At 39.6% G+C, this 22,270-nt stretch overlaps 2 protein-coding genes across 3 annotated transcripts in view; one reads left to right on the top strand and one right to left on the bottom strand.

The window, feature by feature from the left end:
- Nucleotides 1-16,071, top strand: part of LOC134181838 (forkhead-associated domain-containing protein 1-like) — a 21,218-nt gene extending 5,147 nt beyond the window's left edge. Inside the window, exons 8-28 of the mRNA XM_062649106.1 lie at nt 1,239-1,322; nt 1,385-1,597; nt 4,128-4,298; nt 7,169-7,237; nt 7,906-8,010; nt 8,072-8,201; nt 9,099-9,174; nt 9,232-9,472; nt 10,214-10,282; nt 10,363-10,482; nt 11,021-11,280; nt 11,462-11,622; nt 11,736-12,107; nt 12,162-12,367; nt 14,398-14,618; nt 14,678-14,729; nt 14,923-15,036; nt 15,099-15,188; nt 15,626-15,697; nt 15,756-15,824; nt 15,893-16,071. Of these exons, the coding sequence (XP_062505090.1) occupies nt 1,239-1,322; nt 1,385-1,597; nt 4,128-4,298; nt 7,169-7,237; nt 7,906-8,010; nt 8,072-8,201; nt 9,099-9,174; nt 9,232-9,472; nt 10,214-10,282; nt 10,363-10,482; nt 11,021-11,280; nt 11,462-11,622; nt 11,736-12,107; nt 12,162-12,367; nt 14,398-14,618; nt 14,678-14,729; nt 14,923-15,036; nt 15,099-15,188; nt 15,626-15,697; nt 15,756-15,824; nt 15,893-15,916 (2,919 nt within the window). The 3' untranslated portion in view covers nt 15,917-16,071. The remainder of the gene's footprint in view (nt 1-1,238; nt 1,323-1,384; nt 1,598-4,127; nt 4,299-7,168; nt 7,238-7,905; nt 8,011-8,071; nt 8,202-9,098; nt 9,175-9,231; nt 9,473-10,213; nt 10,283-10,362; nt 10,483-11,020; nt 11,281-11,461; nt 11,623-11,735; nt 12,108-12,161; nt 12,368-14,397; nt 14,619-14,677; nt 14,730-14,922; nt 15,037-15,098; nt 15,189-15,625; nt 15,698-15,755; nt 15,825-15,892) is intronic.
- Nucleotides 16,072-18,581: 2,510 nt separating this feature from the next.
- On the bottom strand, nt 18,582-21,389 carry LOC134181839 (MIT domain-containing protein 1-like). Of its 2 annotated transcripts, XM_062649107.1 has the most exons (8): nt 21,262-21,389; nt 21,100-21,201; nt 20,578-20,676; nt 19,468-19,604; nt 19,318-19,404; nt 19,004-19,119; nt 18,865-18,925; nt 18,582-18,809 (listed from the first exon to the last, which is right to left on the bottom strand). In XM_062649107.1, the coding sequence occupies exons 1-8, from the start codon at nt 21,377-21,379 to the stop codon at nt 18,711-18,713; spliced, it is 819 nt and encodes a 272-aa protein (XP_062505091.1). In that variant the 5' UTR covers nt 21,380-21,389; the 3' UTR covers nt 18,582-18,710. The 2 variants fall into 2 exon arrangements, with proteins under 2 accessions (XP_062505091.1, XP_062505092.1); XM_062649108.1 differs by lacking the exon at nt 20,578-20,676.
- Between the last annotated feature and the right edge of the window lie 881 nt (nt 21,390-22,270).

Here is a 22,270-nt window from a genome sequence, read left to right as displayed (position 1 = left end):
ATTTGCCTTGTGTATAGAATTGATCTCATACTGCTGCAAAAATTCAAGCCAGCAGCCTCTCCTTCCTTTTCATTCGCCATATTCAGTGAATGCAACCGTTGGAGTGCTTTAAGATTTGTAATAAGATGAAAGGGTTTTCCTAAATACACTCTGAATTTCTTAATAGCAAGAACCACTGCAAGTAATTCTTTTTTTAGTTGTTCCATAGCGTCTCTCTGCCTGTGCCAATGCATGATGGTAAAATGCGATGGGCTTCAACTGTGCTCCTGCTTGTTCCCGATTTGCTAACATTGCCTCTACTCCTTGATCGCTCACATCCGTGACCAACACAAATTTAATTTCTTACTAAAGTTTGGAATATTTAGTGCCACCGCAATTGCTATACTCTGCTCTAAATCCTCAAATGACCTAATCATTTTTCTTGTTCATATCAATCTTTGTTACCCATCTCGCTCCAATGCCTCACTTAAGGTTTGGCCATCTCCAACATCCCTGGTAACCATCTCTGTACGGTCTGTGCCCTTTTGATCATTCCAATTTTTGCATTTCAATGCTGTTAAAATTTGCAAATGTCTCTAATGTTCTAATGTACATTTGATTTTCTACAAACCATAAAGCAATAATTTGCAATTTTGGTTGAGCAGTGATTCTATTGTTTGATAAGGACGTTGTTCAACTGTTGGAAATGTATCTTATTGTCAATTGTTAGATTTTAATGTTTACACAAATTGAAAATTGCAACAGTGGCAGTGGTACCGTTTAATCGTTCTAATTTTATAACATCTTGCTCAACACTCCGGCCAACATATGAAGTGAGAAAATTTGCCACCACAATGTACTATAAGTCGGCTGTAGGTGCTAATTGTGTTAATAAAGTTTAATTGCACACGTTGCTTCCACGAGCAGATGCTAAACAAAGAAAGGTGGAGCCTTACGATGACATCACGTTTGTCTATTGGTCAGTAATGACACCATTTCTCGTCTATTGGTCGTAATAGCTTTATTTGCATGTGTGCTAATCGAGTATAAATACAGTTATACGGTCATACGTATGGTCATTGGCCAGATGACTACTATACCCTTAGCCCAGATATCCGGGCCTCAGGTAACAAACAGACAGACTAAGAGATGGTCAGACTGAGGGCAGACAAACAGCTACATTTGTAGTTAGGTTTTATATTTTTGCAGTCTTGATGCAAACAAGTTAACACACTTTATGTTATCATATTCCTTTTTAGCTATCACACATAAAAATGCAGCAACAACAACAGAAAGCTACGAAACATGATCAACTCCAATCGCAGCTGCAGAGAATTAAAGTTGTAAGGCAATCAATGATTACATTTAGCTATAGAATGGTGACAATTGCATGGCTTGTGTTTAGCAATTGCAAGCATCCGAGCGTTGTGTTCATGATCGTGCACAGAAAATTAGTGTATTACAAGGAGAGGTGGATGCAACTGGCCAACAGCTGGAGACAAACAAAGAGACTATAAGGCAGTTGGAGAGAAAATTGGGTCAAGCGAAGACGGACTATAGATCAAGTCAGAATGAAGTTGAGCAGCTTGTTACAAAGCTGGCACATGAAGAAGAGACAGTATGTATAGTTGGTTGTAGTAGTAGTTGTTGTTGTTGTTAGTTAGTAGTTAGACTTGTCTAGGAATACCCTGCTCTTGTGAACTCTTATTGGAAACCATCTTGCTTGTTTGTAGGAGGTGAATGTTTACTATAACAGGAAGGTACCACTTAAGGAGCCCCTTAGCAATAGCAACACCTTAGTCACTGTGCCATTGATTAAAAAGATTAACAATGCTGACACTCACCAAGTTTTGTACGCAGATGATGCGTGCTGTCTATGCTGGAAAACTAGATTCAAGTAGAAAATGGTGGAAACGGCTTACGACAATTGGTCCTAAATATGGATATCACCCCAATGGTGCTAAGAGCGAAACCAGAATGTTTGAAGAGCCAAGTCTACTTTTATCAACACCAATACCAATATCACAACAGAGGGACACCATTATCTTGGAGCTACAATTGGTAATCAGAGGTTTGTGATAGTCTCTTGACTATAACAATGTCAAGGATTGGACAAAAGAAATTGAGACGCTCTCTTTGTTTGGTCAATCACACCCACACGCTGCATATTCAACTCTTATTCATGCAGTATTGGCAGATGGACATATGTGGCTCGGTGCAATGAACATCAGACTTTGTAGAATCTTTGGAGTCACCAATTCAATCTAAACTTATTTCAGCTCTGACTAACTTTCCTTCACCCGGAAAATCATTGAGATTTTTTGCTTTTTCAGCTCGTTGTGGTGGTTTGGGAATAATTGATCCAACTTCAATTCATTAAATCCCAGAAATTTAAGTCTCTGAGCCTCTCTGTAATCTCATACTGCAGCAACAATCACAGCTTGGAAATGCCTCACAGCAACAGAATTATATCAAATCTATATATAAAACAACAGAAACACCATACAAATAAGACAAATATGGAACAAGTTGAAACTGCATGGAATTACGTCAGATTTGAAGTGTGTTCTACATCTTGCTAGAGAAAAGTGTGTCCACTTGGCTAACAGTTCTTTCCTTGGGCGAATACCATTTCTCATTAGACAATCGGAGTTCCAAGATGCTCCTTGGCTTTGCTATGGGTGGTGACCTCTTTGTCTGACTGACCAATGTCCTTGTAAATCATTCACTACTGATCATTCAATGTCATGTCCAACTTGTGGATTTCCCACGGTTAGACATAATGAAGTAAGTGACCTCTTTGCTGCCATGTTTACTGAAGTTTGCCACGATGTTGAGATTGAACCAGTTCTTCAACCACTAAGTCGAGAGATATGTTACTGCAACGATGTAACACAAGATGAAGCAAGACTACACATTTCCGCTTGTGGTTTCTGGGGAGGAAGATTTCAAAAATTGTTTTTTGACATCAAAATGTTTAATCCTAGTGCTCTTTTTATATAAATCTAACGCCATTAGGTTTTGTTACAAAAACCAAGATAAAGAAAGAAGATGAAATAGGAAGAATGCATTAGAAAAATAGGGCAGGCATTATTTACTCCTCTTATCCTATCTTACACTGGTAGTGCCAGCCAGATGACAACAATATTTATCAAAATGTTTGTTTCACAACTATCAGGAAAGAACGACACAACATACAGTACATGCAGCATTATGGCCACAATCTGTTGGATAAGATGTTGGCTTGCGTTTGCCCTTTTGAGGTCATCCATTATTTGGATACGCGAATGCAGAATACGAAGATGTCAATTGAACACTCGGGGCAGCATTCTCTCAGCAACTGCGGAGAGCCGATTATTTCCAATAAAAAACTAAAACCATTTCATTAGACAAATCAGACTTTATTAGAGTGTTTTATTTAGTAGTACTTTGCTGGTATCAAATACACATTTCCTTTCAGTAGTTGTTGTTATTGCTATTGTTGTTATTTATGTTATGGTTATTGTTTTTATTGTTGTTGATGTTGTTTGTTGATCAATGATGATGTTGTAGTTGTAGATGTTGTAGTTGTTGTTGATGTTGTAGTTGTTGTTGATGTTGTTGTTGTAGTAGGTTGATGTTGTTGCATGTTGATATTGTTGTTGTTGTTGTCTGTATATGCATGCTGCTATATCATTTTGTTTGTCTGTTTACTTTGTGTCTCTGCCAAGTTGTTTGTTTGTTTGTTTGTTAGTCTGTTTGTTAATATGTTGGTTTGTCAGTTGTTTGGTCAGTTTGTGTGTTGTTTGTTTCATATTTGCTAGTTTGCTTTTTTGTCTGTTTGTTGTTTGTTTCTTTGTGTGTGTGTGTGTGTGTGTGTGTGTGTGTGTGTGTGTGTGTGTGTGTGTGTGTGTGTGTGTGTGTGTGTGTGTGTGTGTGTGTGTGTGTGTGTGTGTGTGTGTGTGTTCCTTTTTCTACCTTTTATTTAATTGTCTGTTATTTGATTTTTGTATTTTTGTTTTTCTGTTTGTTTATTCATTAGTTTTCTTTAGTGTTATTGCATGGTCTCTTAATCAAGTTTGGTTATATTTGATTGACCTCATTCGTTATATTGATTCATTGCTTGCATATAATATTATGATGTTGCATTAATTCTATGTCTATTCTAGTTGGTTAGCTTCACTTCCAAAGTCTGTAACATCACAGCATTAGCAAATGGACAAGACCTTGCCAAAAGCGAGACAGGAAGAGCAAGCGTGGTGAGCCACATAACTGAAGTTGCAGAGCAGAAGCAGAGCTTGTACAATCAGGTGGAAGAGCTAAAAGAAACGGTTACAGCTGTAAGTCAATGTAAAGATTTGTCTATTTGTGAGTGCCGCTTATGTAGTGAGTTTGTGAACACAAAGTTGTTTGGTGTGTGTGCATATGGTATCGTATTGCACGCCTATTGTGTTGCCTATGGTATTGTGTATCTTATCATATTCTGTGGTATTGGTATTGAGTATCCTATCATATTCTATGGTATGGTATTGGGTACCTTTTGTATTCTATCATATCTATCTTATGGTATTGCATGGTATTAGGTACCCTATCATATTCTATCGTATGGTATTACATACCTTTTGTGTTCTATCCTATCTATCGTATCTCTCGTGTCGTATCATAAGTGTATTGCTGTCAGCTTTTCTTATTGCCAGTACTGTATATATATATATATATATATATATATATATATATATATATATATATATATATATATATATATATATATATATATATATATATATATATATATATATATAGCATTAAATCTTTTGTATTGTTAGAGCAGCTAAGCTGCTTTACATCCAAAATACGAGCTAGCGTACTGTCCGTGTACAAGACAAAACGAAGAAACTAACAAGATCACTATATAGCAGATAAGAGTTATAGAATAGTACAGCAGATAAGCAAAGAGGCCTGAAGAGCGCTGAAATAGGGTTGAAGTGCGGCATGCTCCAGAATCCAGTCTGAGTTCATCTGCTAGAAACGACATGAGGATGAAGAAGTATATGCCAGAGAACAAACAGCAAGTGAATGAAGAATAGGAAGAAGGCTTGAAGAGCACGGGAAGAAGGGTGATTGTGCGACAAAACTTCAGGATCTTGCCCAACTGCACCATTAGCCACAAAGACAGAAAGAAGTTTCCACATCAAAAGAGAAGAAGAAAGATTGAACATGAACAATGCAGAAGATGAAAAAGAAGGGGTGAAAGTGTGGCAACATCCAATATTCCATACGATTGCAGTGACCAGAGGTAACAAGAAAAGAATCCAAGAAACAAAAATCAGAAGAAGCAAACCAGCTGAGCAAAGAAACCTATAGAGCGCTGGGTACGTGTTGAAGATGCGACAAGGTTCAGGAACTTTACCAACTGTTCCACTCGATGACAAATGAGGCAACAAGAAATAAGTAGAGTCGTCATGAAGAGCCAAGCTGTTGAAACAATACAAACTGCAACACGTAGTGCGCTGGAAGTAGGATGATGATGCGGCAAACTCCATGTTCCTGTTGATCTGTATACTCCAACGGACAAACAGAATGCGGACAATAGGAATACGACGAATTGGCAGTTGCTCACACACTAATAAAGCCAATGAAAAAGCATTCATTCCTCAAATGGGGTCCCATCACCAGAATAAGGACTGACACAGACAGCCAGAGTGGCAAAAGTCACAATGCCAAAAGTCACAATGCCACAGTCTGAAAGGACGACGACCTCCTCTTCTCTTGTTCCTTCAGCAATCGACGGCTATAATTATTCTTGTGGCAATGCCAGTTGTACATCTGAGATAATATATATATATATATATATATATATATATATATATATATATATATATATATATATATATACACACACACACACACAGTTCGCGTCAAAACTATTGACACGTTTCCGGTTTACTTGTACTATTTTTGGAAAAGGTTTTCTTGTTTTGCTATTTATTAAGAAACTGTGCCAAATTCTTCTAAAACAGCTGAAAAGCAGTCACAAAAGCTATTCCATAGTATGTGCATCCATGTACAGAACGTTTTCATCATGAAACAAGTCGTGAAAGACAACACTGCGAAATTCTGTTACTATACCGCTCCAGTACCAAGAAGCCATCTACAATCTGCCAACTTTTTATGTGTTTCTTCTCTACTGTTTACTGAACTCTCTAAAGACTGGACACTAGAGAAGGAATTCAACGCATTGCTTCCCGTGGAAGACCAAAAAACTAGCTGTAAACCATCGAACAGCTTCAATTAGTGAACATGACGCAACAAGGAACAACAAATCAGTCAACAGACTTGCACATTAGCTTGCAGCTCAGGAAGTTGTCGTCATGCAATTCTTCTACCAGCAGAATTTAAGAGAACTTCATGATGCAAGTATTGCTACACAATACCTAGGAATTAAAATTCCACTGTTATTGAAGCTAGAAAATGAGACTCTGGGCATCACGGTTTCTTGATTGGCCCACTAGCTCACCAGATCTTGCATGAAATAGAAACCTTTTGGGTTGTCATCAAGCGGCATGTTGAGCTTCATAGGCCTTGAAACGTTCATGAACTGGAGACACAATCCAGGCGGAGATGTTCTTGCTCACGCCTTGTGATCTGTTGCCTTACATTGAACGCACGTCTAGCCGAATGTGCCTTTGGCTAGAGCTAAGATAGCGAGCGTAATGCTATCAAAAATGAAAGGAGGACACAATTAAGCTACTGATGCGCACTTGTGAGTTTCCAAGAGTCTAGGAACCTACAAGCATACACGATAGTTCTCTTTTGTCTATAAAAGGTACATGACCTGAAAACGGATGCATTTCTACTCACGCTACCCATGGCCACGTCTCCAACTAAGCATAAATGTGTCAGTAGTTTTGACACGGACTGTGTGTGTGTGTGTGTGTGTGTGTGAGAGAGAGAGAGAGAGAGAGAGAGTGCATGTGAACGCATTTAATTAATTGTATAATTGTGTGTTGCTTGTTTGTATATGTATTTGTTCAATTTTCTGTGCATTGTGTCTATTTGTGTGTCTATTAATTTATTCGCACTTGTTTTCATGTGCATGTATTGTTTGTATGTGTCCATTGGCATGCCCATTTGTTTGCAAGAAATGTTTGCTATTTGTGTGTTTATCCATTCATATCTGTACTAATTTTTGGCTTGACATTGTACACAGTTTGAAGAGGAAGAGAAGGCAGCTACAGAATTTGTCACTTCCATGCAACATGTTCTAAATCAACTGAAGGTCTGTTGAAATTACTGTAACATACTGCATACAGCGACGATGTTGCATAACTACTCTGAAATTACTAATTTGTGTGAGAATAAATTTGACGTGATTTTGAGGAACTTTGCAGAATGTAGTTGTGGGATGTAATGCAACTGGACTAAATTTAATGATTTTGTTACATGATTAAATAAATATGCATATTATCAGTGATTTTATAAACTGACAAGCGGACACATGCAGGCAAATAGACAGACAGACTGACAGATATAATTTATTCTCATACAGATTCTACTTGTACATATGCTACGATTTTTAAAATACAAATCAGTCCTTGCAAACAAAAAGCCATTAACTAATGGACTTGACAGACCGACAGACAGACAGACCGACCGACAGACAGACAGATGGATGGATGGACATACATACATACATACAGACAGACAGACAGATAGACAGACAGAAAGACAGCTAGACAAACAGACAGATGAGGGGATAGACAGACAGAATTAGAGACAAGGTAGAAAACTGCGTATGATGGCAGACATGCTTATACTAGCTAAACAATGGTCAGACAAGGCAGCTAAACTTACATTTTGGCACATGGATAAACGACCAATACACTTACACTCAATTTAATTAACTAACTAATTCCTGTCCTACTCAAACGGTTTATACTCTTTCAGGATGCTCTTCAAACAGCTAACAAGAGCAGCATGATTGAGACATTGCAACTGAGCTTAGACACACTGTCAGCTCTTAAAGTCTCTAATAACACAACATGGATGAAGGTCATCGAATGTTGAGATGTTTGTACTTAATTGTTGGGTGTATGCTGTTGGCATGTGATAGGACGAGTTGTGTGAGCGACTGAAGTTTGAGAAGACACAGTGTGAGCAATCTGTAGTGGAATTGCAAGAAATAGTCGACGCAGTGAATAACGCTTGTGGTGATCTTGAAGAAGAGGTGACCGATGGACGAGGTTGGATAGTAGTGTGTTACAGCTGGTTCTTCCGTTGTCTGTCAGTATACTGACGAAATGTAATGAAAGTTTGTTTGTCTTGCTGTTTGTTTGCCTTTCATCTGTCTATGTGTCTGTCTGTTGTCTAACTGTCTCTCTGTTGTTGGTCTGTTTGTTAGTTGGTTGGTGAGTCTGTTTGTTTGTCTAACTGTTGTCTGTTGGTTGGGGAGTCTGTTTGTTTGTCTAAGTGTCTGTCTGTCTGTTTGTTTGTCTGTTTGTTGGTTGGTTGGTCGTGCAGTCTGTTATTTGTCTGCCTGTCTGTCTGTCTGTCTGTCTGTCTGTCTGTCTGTCTGTCTATGTCTGTCTGTCTGTCTGTCTGTGTAGTTGTTTGTTTGTTGGTTGATTGGTCTGTTTGTTTGTTTGTTGGTTGGTTGCTCAGTATGTTTTTTTAACTGTCTGTCTGTTTGCTTTCTGTTTGCTTGTTGTTTGGTCAGTCCGTTTGGTTGTCTAACTGTCTGTCTGTCTCTTGTTTGTCTGTTTGTTGGTTGGTTGGTTAGTCTGTTTTTTGTCTGTCTGCATGTCTGTCTGTTTGTCTGTCTGACTGTCTGTCTATCTTGTTTGTTTGTCTATTTGTTTGTTGGTTGGTTGATTGGTTGGTCAATCTGTTTGTTTGTTTGTTGTTTGGTCAGTCTGTTTGTTTGTCTAACTGTCTCTCTGTCTGTTTGTTTGTTTGTTGGTTGGATAGTTGGTTGGTTAGTTGGTCATGCATTCTGTTTGTTGGTCTAACTCTCTCTGTCTGTTTGTGTATTTCTTGGTGGTTTAACCTTATAGTTTATTTCTAGTTACTTAAATCAGCTGTTCTACTGTATTAGTTTTATTGATACATACCACATATCCAATTCTTTATCTCACCTCTAGACACTCTTGCCAAAATTCAAATTTTACACCAGGAACTCACCAACAAAACAAGAGCATTGAACGAATTGACTACGCAGTGAGCTGTCACTCTCATCATAGATTGTCAATGTTGCTATATTGTCACTGTTTCCAGTGTTGCAGACAGCAATGCAAAGCATCAGTCTGACATATCAGAGGCTGTATCTCACGCTCAAAGTGAACTGGAGACACAATCGGCTCGTGAATTGACTGCTGTGAGAGAGGAGCATGAGCGCCAGCTGGCTGGTTTGGTTGAGGAGAAGAGAACTGAAATAGAGAAGAAATATAGGCTAGAAGTACAGAATGAGAGAGACAAGATAGAGAAGAAAGAAGAGGAGATTCAAAGACTGGAGGAGGTGATGTTGTGTGTGTGTGGGGTGGGTGTGGGGTGTGGGGTGGGTGTGGGGTGGGTGTGGTGTGGGTGTGGGTGTGGGTGTGGGGTGTGGGGTGTGGGGTGGGTGTGGCTGATGTGCGTGCGTGCATGTGTGTGTGTGTGTGTGTGTGTGTGTGTGTGTGTGTGTGTGTGTGTGTGTGTGTGTGTGTGTGTGTGTGTGTGTGTGTGTGTCTGTGTCTGTGTCTGTGTCTGTGTGCATTAATGTGTGTATGTACACAACGAATTCATAGCAAATTTCCATGACACAACAAGATATGTATGTATTTGTCTATTTGTTAGTTTGTATGCTTATTTATTTGTTGGTTTTTGTTTGTTTGTATGTCTTGTTGTGTGTGTATTTTTGCATATTTTAATTTGTTTGCTTGTCTGTGTCTCTGTATTCTCTATGTGTACGTTGTCTCTGTTTGATTGTATTGCTTCATTTTTTGTAGTTGGTCTGTTTTGTGCATATGTATTTGTAGTTGTCTTTATCTGTCTGTTTGCTTTATTTTAGTTTGTCTGTCTGTTTTATGTCTGTTTGTCTGTTTGTTTGTTTGTCAGTTGCCTATTTGCTGTCTGTCTGCCTGTCTGTCTGTCTGTCTGTCTGTCTTTGTTTCTACTTACTGTATTTGTTTTGTTAACTTAACAATGTTACAAGCATATCTCACATTTACTCAAAATCATTAGCAATACTGCTATTTGTTTGTTGTCTTTCTATTTATAGACATTACGGCATAAAGACGAAAGCTTAGGAGCAATCAGAGTTGAGCTTGTTGGTGTCAAAGAAAATGAAGTGAGAACTTTGTGATCATGTGTCAGCAAATGTACTTGCAGTCTAATTAGTCAATTTTTAATGTTGCTGTGATTATACAGGCAGCACTACAAGAACAAGTTGAACGGCTACAGTTACAGATGAAGACTCTACAACACGCAGCAGCGGCTGAACAGAACTCTCTTGGAGAAATTCTGAGGAAGGAGATAGATCTCTACAAGGTTAATATTAATTATTAATATTATTAATTATTATTAATTGTTAGATGATAACAGTTGTGATTTTTGTTGATATTAATGATACTAATAAATATATATTAAAGCTAATTTTATTAGCTAATGATTAGGTAATTTTAGTGATGTTGCAATATCTATTAAGTATTGTTTAGTAGAAATTAACTAATGCTGTGTTGTTAATATTACACTAGTTGAGTTGAGTTTCTCCACCATTAGTCTGTTTGTCTATATGTTTATCTGTCAGTCTGTCTGTCAGTCTGTCTGTCTGCCAGGCTGTCTGTTTGTCTGTCTGTCTGTCCATCCATCTGTCTGTCTGTTTGTCCATATTCAGTTGATACTAACATTTTCATATTAATTGAGTATCAATAAATTTTATTCTATGTATTACTATTTGATATTTATCACTTGGTATTGATAAGTTTAATGAGCTAGATTATGGCTAGCTATTTAGGATAGGTATGAATATTGCATGTGTATGGCTTTTAATGTTGCTTTTGTTGTTGATCTTTGCACTTCTGTCTAGGAGCAGAGCAGTCAGCATGCAATAACAATTGTTGCCTTGGAAGAGAAGCTACTTACTGCGGTCAATGAAAACAAGATATTAAAGTCTGGGATTCTGCCGAGTCATGTAAAAGATGGACAAGAACAGTTTGAAGTGAAAGAGCAGAAAAGAGTGTTTGAGTCGAAGATGCCGAATGATGGGGATAGGAAGCTGATGCCTGCTGATGAGCGTGGTCAAAGACAGGAGATTCAGAGACTTGAAGATCTTGTTGTATCTTTGAGGTAATTAACGCACACATGCACTCATGCACGTGCACACACACACACACACACACACACACACACACACTTAGCACACACACACACACACACACACACTTAGCACGCACACACACTTAGCACACATACTTAGCACCACAGGAATGGCTGTCAGTATATACACTGATTGATACTTAATTTCTAGAGAGCAGTTGTCTAGTATTCAGCAGGAGGCTCATGAGCGCACAGATGCAGCTGAAAGTTTACGGCGCGATCTGATTGGCATGCAAGCTCGGATGTCCGATCTTGTAGGTGAGCTGGATGATGGGCAGAAACGAGAAATTGAGCAACTGAGACTAAGAGTTGGTAAGTATTGAACAAGTGTGTGTGTGTGTGTGTGTGTGTGTGTGTGTGTGTGTGTGTGTGTGTGTGTGTGTGTGTGTGTGTGTGTGTGTGTTCATTGTGTTGTCATTTGGTAGCTCATCAAGACGAAGTACTAAGACAACGTGAAGACGACATTCAGCAACTAGAGGGAATCACACGCGATCAAGCGAAAACCCTAGAGACCAACCAACTTGAAGTACAACGACAACAACAGCTACTCGAACTGCGACTCGGAGAAGCAAAAGAACAAGGCAGTCAACTGTCTCAACTTGCAGATAATATTGTGACCGAACGATCAGCCAAAGAGACGACGCAGAGACAACTGGACGAAACGAGTCAAGAACTGATCGAAATAAAAGCGAAATACCAGAACTACGAACGACAGCAGCAAGTGATTGAAAGGCAGAAGGAAGCTATTCAAGAATTAAGAGACAATGTACGCAAGTTGGAAGAACTTAGACCACCAGGTAGGCAATCGGTGTGTCACCTCGTGTATGTGGGATGACACATTTGTCTCATAGTTCCTGGTCACGAGGAAGCTCTTCGTCAAATTGTGTCACTAAAGCGTGAGTTGAATGATTTGAAATCACGTGATAGACGATGTCAGGGCACGAGTACTGATGATAGTGGTTATGCTGCTCTGACGACAACTGCTATACAGACTGGTCCAACAACTCCGGTGACTCTCAGGGAAGCAACGAATACGTTGGATAGAAGTGAGAAGTCGGTAAGTGATGTGTAACATGATGATGACTATGGTGATAGTGGTTGTGACAAAATAATAATAAAGGCATAAATAATAACAACAATAGTACACCACCGTGGCTTAGTGGTTAGCGATATATGGTTTGGGGGTTCAAACACCTTTGAGGACAGTAAATTATGAAACTTGTCTGTCTGTCTTTCTCATGTTTCTCTAGCTTGGCCCATGAGACTATGACTCGTTTCAGTTGTTGGGGGGTTTCTGTGGTCTGGCAAACGGTCCGTTGACGATGACGTTCAGCACTTTCCTGGTGGTCATTGATATCCACTAGGCATGCTGCTCTGACTTCGTGATCACCGTTGTGCCTGCAATCTATATCAAATTGGCTAGTCATTGATTGCCATGTGGACTACACAAAACATGTACCCTTCTGGGCTCACCTGCCAGGTTGGTGGGCACCCAGATGGGGGTAAAGACCCCACTTGCCCATCATGGAGGCACAACATCAACAGCTGTGCCAAGGATCAGCTGTCGATTAACAAAGTTACCGAAGACTGTAAGACCAGACACAGGAGCTTGAGCTTGGCTCGGTGGACTACAAGATGGACTGGATATTTGAACCTGTGTTAAAATGAGAGTGGTGTAAATAATGCTGAATCTTTCTTGCGTCATGCAGTAGTTCCAAACTGTTGCCTTTATCGCAATCGCCTAGTCGTCTTAGAACGAATATTCTTTCGGCTTTGATCGTTGATGTGGTCTCTGCTACATCAAGTGTGGTAACGGTAGCAGCAGTCAATGCAATTGATTGTAGACTAGATGAATCAGCATAGGCTTGGAAAGTCGACTTAATTCTTTAACAAAGTCATGGCCAGTCAGCTGTCCCAGAAGGAGTGGAGAAAAATTCTTTGCCAGTGAACGACGTCAGAATAAGCTAGCCCTATGTTGGTTCTATATTCATGTGCAGATAAAGTTGGCAGCTGTCATTGGCTTGTGTGCTGGTAAAGGCAGAGCTGTGGTACGTGGTAATTAATCAGCTAACTTCAATCTAGAAAGAATGCAATAATAGACTGGCATAATGAACGTGGTGCAGCAACGTGCTACTAACATCATTTTGAAACTCTTGTTGGTGCCACTCTTCTGAGATAGATATTGTTGTACTAGTTTCTGGTATATTAATTTATTGCATCAACAAGGTGACCTGTCACCAAGTCCAAACATGTTTAGTGACCTACAAACGTTTAGCTATCAGAGGCGGTAACAGCTGTAAACCTACTTAGTAGCGGGTAAAGTTATTGACTAATAGTCTGCACAGGTCAATCAATAGCTTTGGGAAACCTTTCCCTACAGAGAAAAACTCCCCAATTCTTTGACTTTGGACCATCTGTGTGTCGTGTCATCGATATTTTGGTGGTTTCTGTCCATTAGAAAATTCAGTCATGCTATGGGCATGCACGTTAGACTGTTTGTTGATAACGCTCTCAGTTTACTATGACTTTATTCACAGCTAGTTGGATGTGAAGGACATTGCTTCACAGTAGATGAAATAGATGGCTGGATGTCATCCACTTTGTTGATGGAACCCGCGTCACCTTGTTACAATCCCACACTTTGTTGACACATTGTTATAATATGAAATGTTACTGTGCATGGTATGACACCAGTTGTTTGACTGGTTGGCCGTTTTTGAACGGAGGCTTTCTTTTTGTGCCCATACTTACGTTCCTTGTGTGTGGAGATGATGAAACCTTCCAGTTGGAACAGCGGCCATGAAGTACCTTGTTTTGCACAACTGCATCTAATGCATTGATATGCGACCTGATTGGTTACATGAGCAACACTTGCTCATGTTCGAAACGATTGAAGGGAATGAAAATGCAAAGAAGAGACAACATAAAAAAAGGTTGACAAGACAGGAGCAAAGTTTGAACCAACCACTGTCACCACATACATGCAATAATAATTCAATATAGTTGTTTATTTACTTATTTATTTATTTAATAGAAATAATAGTTAATGATTTATTTCTGTATAGTAATGCTATTGGCTGTTGGTAGTATCTTTCCTTCTTGCGGGCACTTTCTCAGTCAATGGATCTTAGTGGTATGCTTGGCGTAAAGAGTGTTGTAAAACTGGATCCATCAGAGAGAGAGAAGGTGTGGAGTGACCGAGGCAAAACTGCAACTGCAATATGTAGTCAAATCAAAGCTCTACAAGAGAAACTGCATAGGAAAGAGAAACTGCTCGAAGGATATGAAGACGATCTCAGAAAACTCAGGTACGATGGGGTTTGTATGTGTGTGACACATTTTAAATTCTAGTTTGTTTGTTTTGTAGAGAGTTTGAAGCAGAACGAATGGCCCATGGATCTGCTCTTGGGAGTCTACAGGTTAGAGCTGCAATAGTGTATTGACACACACGTTCTACTCACATTGACTTTCACACATTCTTCACAGCCAAGAATTTAATAAAAGCAGAAATTGTTAACATGCCATGCACCTTATTGAATTTCTCACTCTTACAGCATTCATAATGACATACTTTGTGTGACAGTTGTTTGGTGACTAATGAGTTTGTTACAGAGTGAACTACGAGACAAGATGGCAGAAATCCAGCTATTACGAGAATCACTAAAGAGAGCACATGAAGAGTTAGACCAAGCACAAAGACTCAACCAGTCATTAGTCAGTCGACAGGTTAAGCGACCAAAATTTCACATCGTTGTATTCAGTTTGACTGGATATGCAAACTTGTGCAGGCTTTTCGAAGTAAACACCTTCACGACATGCAGTCTCAGAAAAGATCGGGACACAGGTGTATGTATACCGACGATGAACTGCAATACAAGGTATACATCGTACACTTAGAAAGTGACGGAAATTGCTGCCACTAGATTTTGTGGTCAATATATTGGAAGCAATTAAAGACACTTGCTCAAGTAATTGACAAGCATGCACACATGTACAGATGAGTGAGCGTGTGTGTGTGTGTGTGTGCGTGCGTGTGTCCGTGTACACACACACACACACACACACACACACACACACACACACACACACAAACACACACACACACACACACAAACACACACACACACACACACACACACACACACACACACACACACACACACACACACACACACACATGTCGATATGAGTACCAGCTGCACTACAAACTCTTTGTTAGGTTGAACATAAATAATCCCAGCTGTTGTATAAAAGATTCTGGTCATCAGCGTCATAATCAAAACATAAAATTTCTAATTCTATATTGCATGTTCAGATTGATACTCAGAAGAATGCAACACGACAGCTCGTACGAAAGAAGAACTACGAGATCGAGGCTCTAAGAAGGGTCAGCACTGTGTTATACATGCACAGCACTGTTTGCTTGTGACCATTTTGTTGTGTAGGATCTACACACAACTCAAGCGAGGCTTGATGAGAGTCGAGACAGACTGCTCGATTCGTCTACTAAAGCGGTATGTGTAACACGTTCAACAATGACATAAGAACGAACGAGTAAAAATGGTGATGTGTGTGTACACAGATTGCAGGTGCAGCGACAAGTTGAAACGTCGAGTCTGCTAGATATGCTGTAGATACACAAAGTAGACCAGGATAATAATATCAAAGTTACAGACATGATGTGAGTTTAACATGTATACATACGTGTAGGTGACTAATGGTTATGGGAGTGTATGAATTTCTAATACAGTTTGACTAAACAACTGATGCTATGGTCCACAACCCTCTAACTAAGTGGCGAGCCATGGCAACTAATCTATTTTTAGGCAACTAACTACAGATTATTAGTTGCCAGTAGTCTGGCTATCCATTATATGCATTACCATACTCTCTTGATTATTACTCCAGGGTTTAATTAAGCCCCAGCCGCTACTTTGTCCAAGGCTAAGATTTTCACACCGCTGAGTCCTTTAATTAGTGTTAATTGGTGCTTTCCACAGTGACTGTTTGCTAGATTTGCACCCGTAGAAATGCTGACATTCTTCAACCTTCGTATGCCAGTCGACCATGTGTTGAACTCAGATACTGTACAGAATATTTTAGGTGTAGTGGCGGTGGTCTGAAGCTCTGCTAGTGTAGCAACATGCTGTTTACGTTAATAAATAAATCACTTCCGCTAATTAACAACTTTAGGTGTCACTGTTTGAGAAAGACACCGTCATATACTTGACCTTGACCATTGGGTGGGGTAATAATCAAACGAGCATGGAAAGATGCAACTATCTAACTACAAATGGGATAGTTGAGATAACTAAACGCTGGAAAAAGGTGACTTCATGCCAGGAAAGGCAATGTTCTCTTCAGAGAGGAACGCAATCTTTGTGGTACAACAGTGTTACATCACGAAGTAGTAACAGTACATAGTCTCATGTAGCGAGGGCGGTCATGCCTGTGGCACCTGCCAATAAAACTATAGTAAGTTGGAAACCACTTAGTAGGAAACCACTTACATCTGAATGAGAGGATGATGGCCAGAAGATAAATAGAATCAAATAATTTATTTAATAACTGCGATAAATTAAAATTAAATTATGATATTTATTTAATTATTTATGTTTAACTTGATAATAACTAACAATCTATAGTTATAAATAAACAAAATTGAATATTAGAAACATTAATTAGTATACAATTAAAGTGATTATTAATGATCCATATACTAATTTTAAGTGATATTTAATAATAACTATAAATACTAAACATACACACGGAACTGAGATCATCCTGTGTGGTGTCTTCGAGCAAGTGCCTCAGACAGATGTAAAACATTTCCATATGTGCAGCTGTTCTCTTTACAGTCCTGGGGTAGAAAACCTATGCATGGTCAGTATCGTCTCACTGAGAAACCACCTGTGGACACGAAAGAGACCTACAGATAGTTAAAGTCATCGAATCTTCCTGCTGCAACTGAAGGACTGGTTGCTGCTGCTAAAGACCAAGCTCTTCGGACTCGGTCTTATGAACACAACATTCTGCATCGAGATGTCAGTCCCACTTGCCGCTTGTGCAGTGTAGGCCTGGAACAGTTGACTGCATTGGACTACACTGGTTACACAATCAGGTGGCCTCCATTATCCACTGGAACATTTGTCGTCATTTTGGGGTTCCAGTGGAGAGCAGCATCATCTGATAGGCTTGTGGAGAAGGACGACAACACTATGATGCGGGATACAGCCATCCCCACTGCTGGGAAGATCGGTGCCAATCGTCCTGACATCTGTTTCAGAAATAAGAAGACAAACACTTGTCTTCTTTTTATTGATATCAGTTGTCCTGCTGATGGCAACATCGCCAGGAAACAGACTACAGTGACTTGTGGATGTAGGTAAGCCGCTGTGGCAGTGTTGGACACTGGTTGTTCCAGTGGTGTTGGGAGCGTTGGGCACAGCGCACGCAGGTATTGCACGGTGGCTGGACATTATTCCACGTCATCACAACCTGCAGCACCTACAGAAAACAGTGCTTCTTGGATCCAGTCGGATCCTACATAAAGTTATGTCTTCTGTCTAGACAGCCATGATGGTCTGAGCACCTCTGAGGCAGGGTTTGCCTCCCGTGGTGCTTACCAGAGACCTTACGAACCAGACTGATCTGGCTGAGCACGGCATAAAACAATAAATATAAACTATAATTAATAAACATAATATAATTACAAATAATAACATACAATATAATTTTAGTTGATATTTAATGTCGTCATCACCCTCTAGGTAGGGTAAGTGGGATCTTACCCTTAACTGGGCGCCCACCAACCTGGTAGGTAAGTCTCGGAGAGGTACATGTTTCCATGTAATGCATTTGGCGCTAGTAACTGGCTTATCGATTATTGATTGTGTGCACTACAAGGATTTCGCCAGCTCTTAACAGCATGCCCAGTAGATATCAATGACTACCAGGATATATAGCACCGATCCTCATTGCCAACGGTCCCACGCCAGATCACAGAAACTCCCCATCGATGAAAACAAGTCTAATCTCACAGACATAGCCAAATAGACAGTGAGAAAGGACCAACAGAGTTGTTTCATTATATTGCTGTTGCCACTCGGGATTGAACCCAGGCCATCATGGTCAAAGAACTAGAACTCTAACCACTAGGCTATAGTTTAATATAATATAAAGATAATTTAATGATAGAAGCAATTATTATCAAATGTTATTATGATATTTTATTACATTAATTACTAAATGTTAATTATAAATTACTCCAATTCAATTAAAATTTAAATTGATTTAATCATTTGTAAAACAAAATCAGTATATACAAGTACAGATTTTAATCCTATTCTGACATTTAAAAACAAATTAAAAACCACTCATATACATTTCCCTCACAAACTCTACGTAGGCTTCACTGTGTCTGTTCTGTGGTAAACGTCAACGGTCGTCTCATGGCACAGTCGCAAATTGAAGTCACAAAATCCAATAGCAAATCGACCCTACGAGACAATGAAATTATACCCCAATGTACATGCACACAAGCGTAGCTAGTACCTTTGTTGGCTTGAAGTAATCTAGCCCTCGACCAATCTTAACAGTCCATCCGTTACTAAATCTACAGGAAATTAATTAATGTATGGAATTGCATAGCAGCAGTGTTGTGTATGAATTGACATTTGGGGTTAGTGAATACCTGATTTCTCGGTCATGAAGGGTGTCCGAGTATGAAATTGTTAACTCAACTGCATGACTTTTCAAACTCTGTTGGATTTCGTTTAGCTGACCCATCTGCTGCTCTCGACTTCTATACTACAGTTCAAAATATGCAACCCAAATGCATGTACTACAGTTCGAAATATGCAACCCAATGCATGACAACAGGTGCATGTGTGTGTGTGTGTGTGTGTGTGTGTGTGTGTGTGTGTGTGTGTGTGTGTGTGTGTGTGTGTGTGTGTGTGTGTGTGTGTGTGTGTGTGTGTGTGTGTGTTTTCCAAACCCGACTCTTACATCTTCAGACAATCCAGTTATCAGACTGATTTTCTTCACTGACCGTGTGGCCACCAGCAGCTCACAGAATCGAAGAAAATTATACACCTGGCCACAGCACAACACTAGAAACTCAGGGGAACATAGCCGTGCTAATACAGGAACTGACACCTGATGGGTACTTCGAATGTATGGATCCTCGATATCAACAGTAGTGACAGAGCCATCTAAGTAAGGACTGAAAAGATTGACATAGCTGTAACCGGTGGCATCTTCAGTGATGTGTATCTGCTCGTGATGTGGACCGGCTGGATAACACGTGCAGTTTACAACACAGAACACACACAACTGGTTGAATAAAAAAGTACATATATAATGGCTGCTTGATGTGAATCTGTTACCCTACTGCTTCCAATATTTTTGGAGTAATATTCATTTTGAAAGTTTTACCTGCAAAAAATTATATAATAAAAATATTTTTCGGCCTCAAAAATTGCACTATGTATGCCATAGCTGTTTGTCTTTCTCTGTGTGCACAAAACATTGTCAAAAATGGCCACAAGACAAAAGTCTAAAGCTCAATATGGCAACTAGGCAAAGAAGCGAGCGACAGGTGTAATGACTAATATTGCACATCAAAACCTCGAAAAAATTATGATTCCAAAAATTTAAAATTATTATTGGAGCCTTGAAAAGACTTAGTCTCAAAAACATTAGAAGCAGTAGATTAATTAATGTAGTTGTAGTGTGATCACAGTACTGCAAGTACATCACTACATATATGTCTGTATGCTTGGCCATGTAGGCATATCTCCGCCACCCCTGGTCTGATCTCTGCCAAATTTGGCTCACACACGCCCAACCTGTACAGGCTGACAGTGACGTGACCAAAATTCTACAGAGTGCACAGGGTCCCCTCTCGAGTGTTCCACCCCTGAGTAAACTTTTCAACAATGTAAACGTTACACCTTTGAGTTCATTTGAATGTATGCCCACACCAGTCCCGTGTAGACTGTATGTGTTGTTGTCTTTCACTAAAAAACTGCAGACCAGAAACTAGCAAATATACTTCTTGCAGTGGCCTAAAACTAGTGGAGTAGAAAATCACTAGCAATAGAAGCCTGTCTTAAATTAAAAGCGTCCTGGCAAAATCCCGGCTTTAATGCGTGACATTACAATATCTGTGCAATAGGCTGTGATGCAATAGACCATGATGCATCCTTATGTACAGTATGATCTATAAGTCAAAACTATTGTACTATAAATGTGCGTTTGGCTCACTGGCATCGTGTTGCTCTTCAATAGGCGAAGATGCTCGTTTCCTTTTTCTTGATTCTATCTGTGTGCTTGAGGTATCAGCCATCTCTTGTGATTGGGTACCTGAAAACGACTGATCAGTGTCGGATTTGCTTTCAACAAGCATGCAGTTGGTCACTATGCAATGCATTTCTAGTAAAACTCAGTCAACAAGAAACCAAGGATAGGCACAAACGGATCATCTAGCAAGAAAAACGAATCAACGGTGGTGCCAGGTTAGTGAAGGTTATCATATTGACATACTGGATAAAAATCATGAGTATGGCAGATTGCCATTAGCAGTAAAAAGGCAAAATCGAAATTAATTAATATGGTCTCCTATGTTGTACCCCACGCATTGCCCTCTTGACTGTTGCAAGTGTCCTCAAGGATAAAATAGTCACATATAAATAAGTGCTTGTGTATGTAAAAAGCATTTTAGTGTGCTTATAATCAATCTAGTTGATATTAAATAGCAGAGTTGTTCAGACAATAAATTTAATTTACCCATTTTTATGGCTTTGGCATAGTCTTTGACGGTTTCTGCTCTAGTCATATACCTTTGTAGCCTCTCTCGTATTGTCTTACGTTTTTCTTCATCCGAAGTTTCTAATGGCAAAATTAATAATGATTTTTTCAATAATTCCAGGCAACTATTAGTATTCTCGCCTTTCAAGACCTTCATGAGAAGTTGTATGCCTTCTTGGTAGCATATTAGTGCCTCTGAGTACTTTTTTGCAGAATCTAACGCCGCTGCTCGCTTCAGTAGAGTCACAGCCGACTCCATGCTATTGTTATCCGGGAAGCTGTCTAAACCAGCGCAAAAGTGCTGGGACTCCAAGGTATTACTAAAAACATACTTTCTAACATAAATGTAAATGCTAATTTACTATTTAAAATATAAAATATGAATATATGGCTACGCGATACTATTATAAACTTTTTGTTAGAGTTCGTTGTGGCATCAGATTTGTTGAAGTTCTGAGATATTGTCTAGTAACTGCTGGTATAATATAGTAATAAATGAATTATTAATTAAAATGACTAGCTCGCACTGTGTTACAATTTTTTGCTAACTCATCGCAGGTCTCATTAAAGTACGATTCAAAATCGCTGTGTAAGGTGGCGCGGGTAGCAACACGACAGCCGAGTGAGTGTAACACCAACAGTCTAATTTATTGTGTGTGTGTCCTTTTATAGAACCCAATGAATAGCGTGCTTTATCTAAGTAACGTGCACTGCACAATACAAAGTATCAATACACTACATCACTATCCTCCCCATCGTTTGGTTCTAAAACGGAATCATCCAATCGTCTGGGTAGTTTGCGAATCCGTTTAGATCTTCTTAGAACGACTGGTGGTTCAGGTGAAGCGCGTTGGCTCTCTTGTTCTAGTTGCATTCCAGGCTGGTCTTCCGCACCTCCCTTCGCTTCGGATGGTGACTCTTCTCCCGAGTCAGTGCTCTCGCAACCGACCGTATTGTCATGATTTTTTGTCGAAGTGGGGCGCTTTACCGATCGGCTGCTCCTGGAACGTGGACTCCTCGATGTATTTTCGGGCATAAATCGTCCTTCACGTTGTACGTATGGCTTCAGAGCATCATGGTGTAGTGTTATCTCTTTACTGCCATGAGGCAATTTTAAGACGTAGACAACATCGGATATTGGTCTAACCAC

This window comes from Corticium candelabrum, chromosome 7 (genome assembly GCF_963422355.1).
Source record: "Corticium candelabrum chromosome 7, ooCorCand1.1, whole genome shotgun sequence".
NCBI lineage: Eukaryota > Metazoa > Porifera > Homoscleromorpha > Homosclerophorida > Plakinidae > Corticium > Corticium candelabrum.
This window is presented reverse-complemented; position numbering and strand designations above follow the sequence as displayed.

Bases quoted from the DNA above. Each gene is read 5' to 3' on its own strand.
- LOC134181839 (XM_062649107.1), bottom strand. From the start codon at position 21,379: ATGGAGTCGGCTGTGACTCTACTGAAGCGAGCAGCGGCGTTAGATTCT. The intron at 20,677-21,099 runs GTAAATTAAATT...AGTCGTTTTCAG, and splicing joins TGCCAAAGCCATAAAAATGG to GTACCCAATCACAAGAGATG. The intron at 19,605-20,577 runs GTGAGCCAAACG...CGTGTTATCCAG, and splicing joins TGAAGAGCAACACGATGCCA to CCGGTCCACATCACGAGCAG.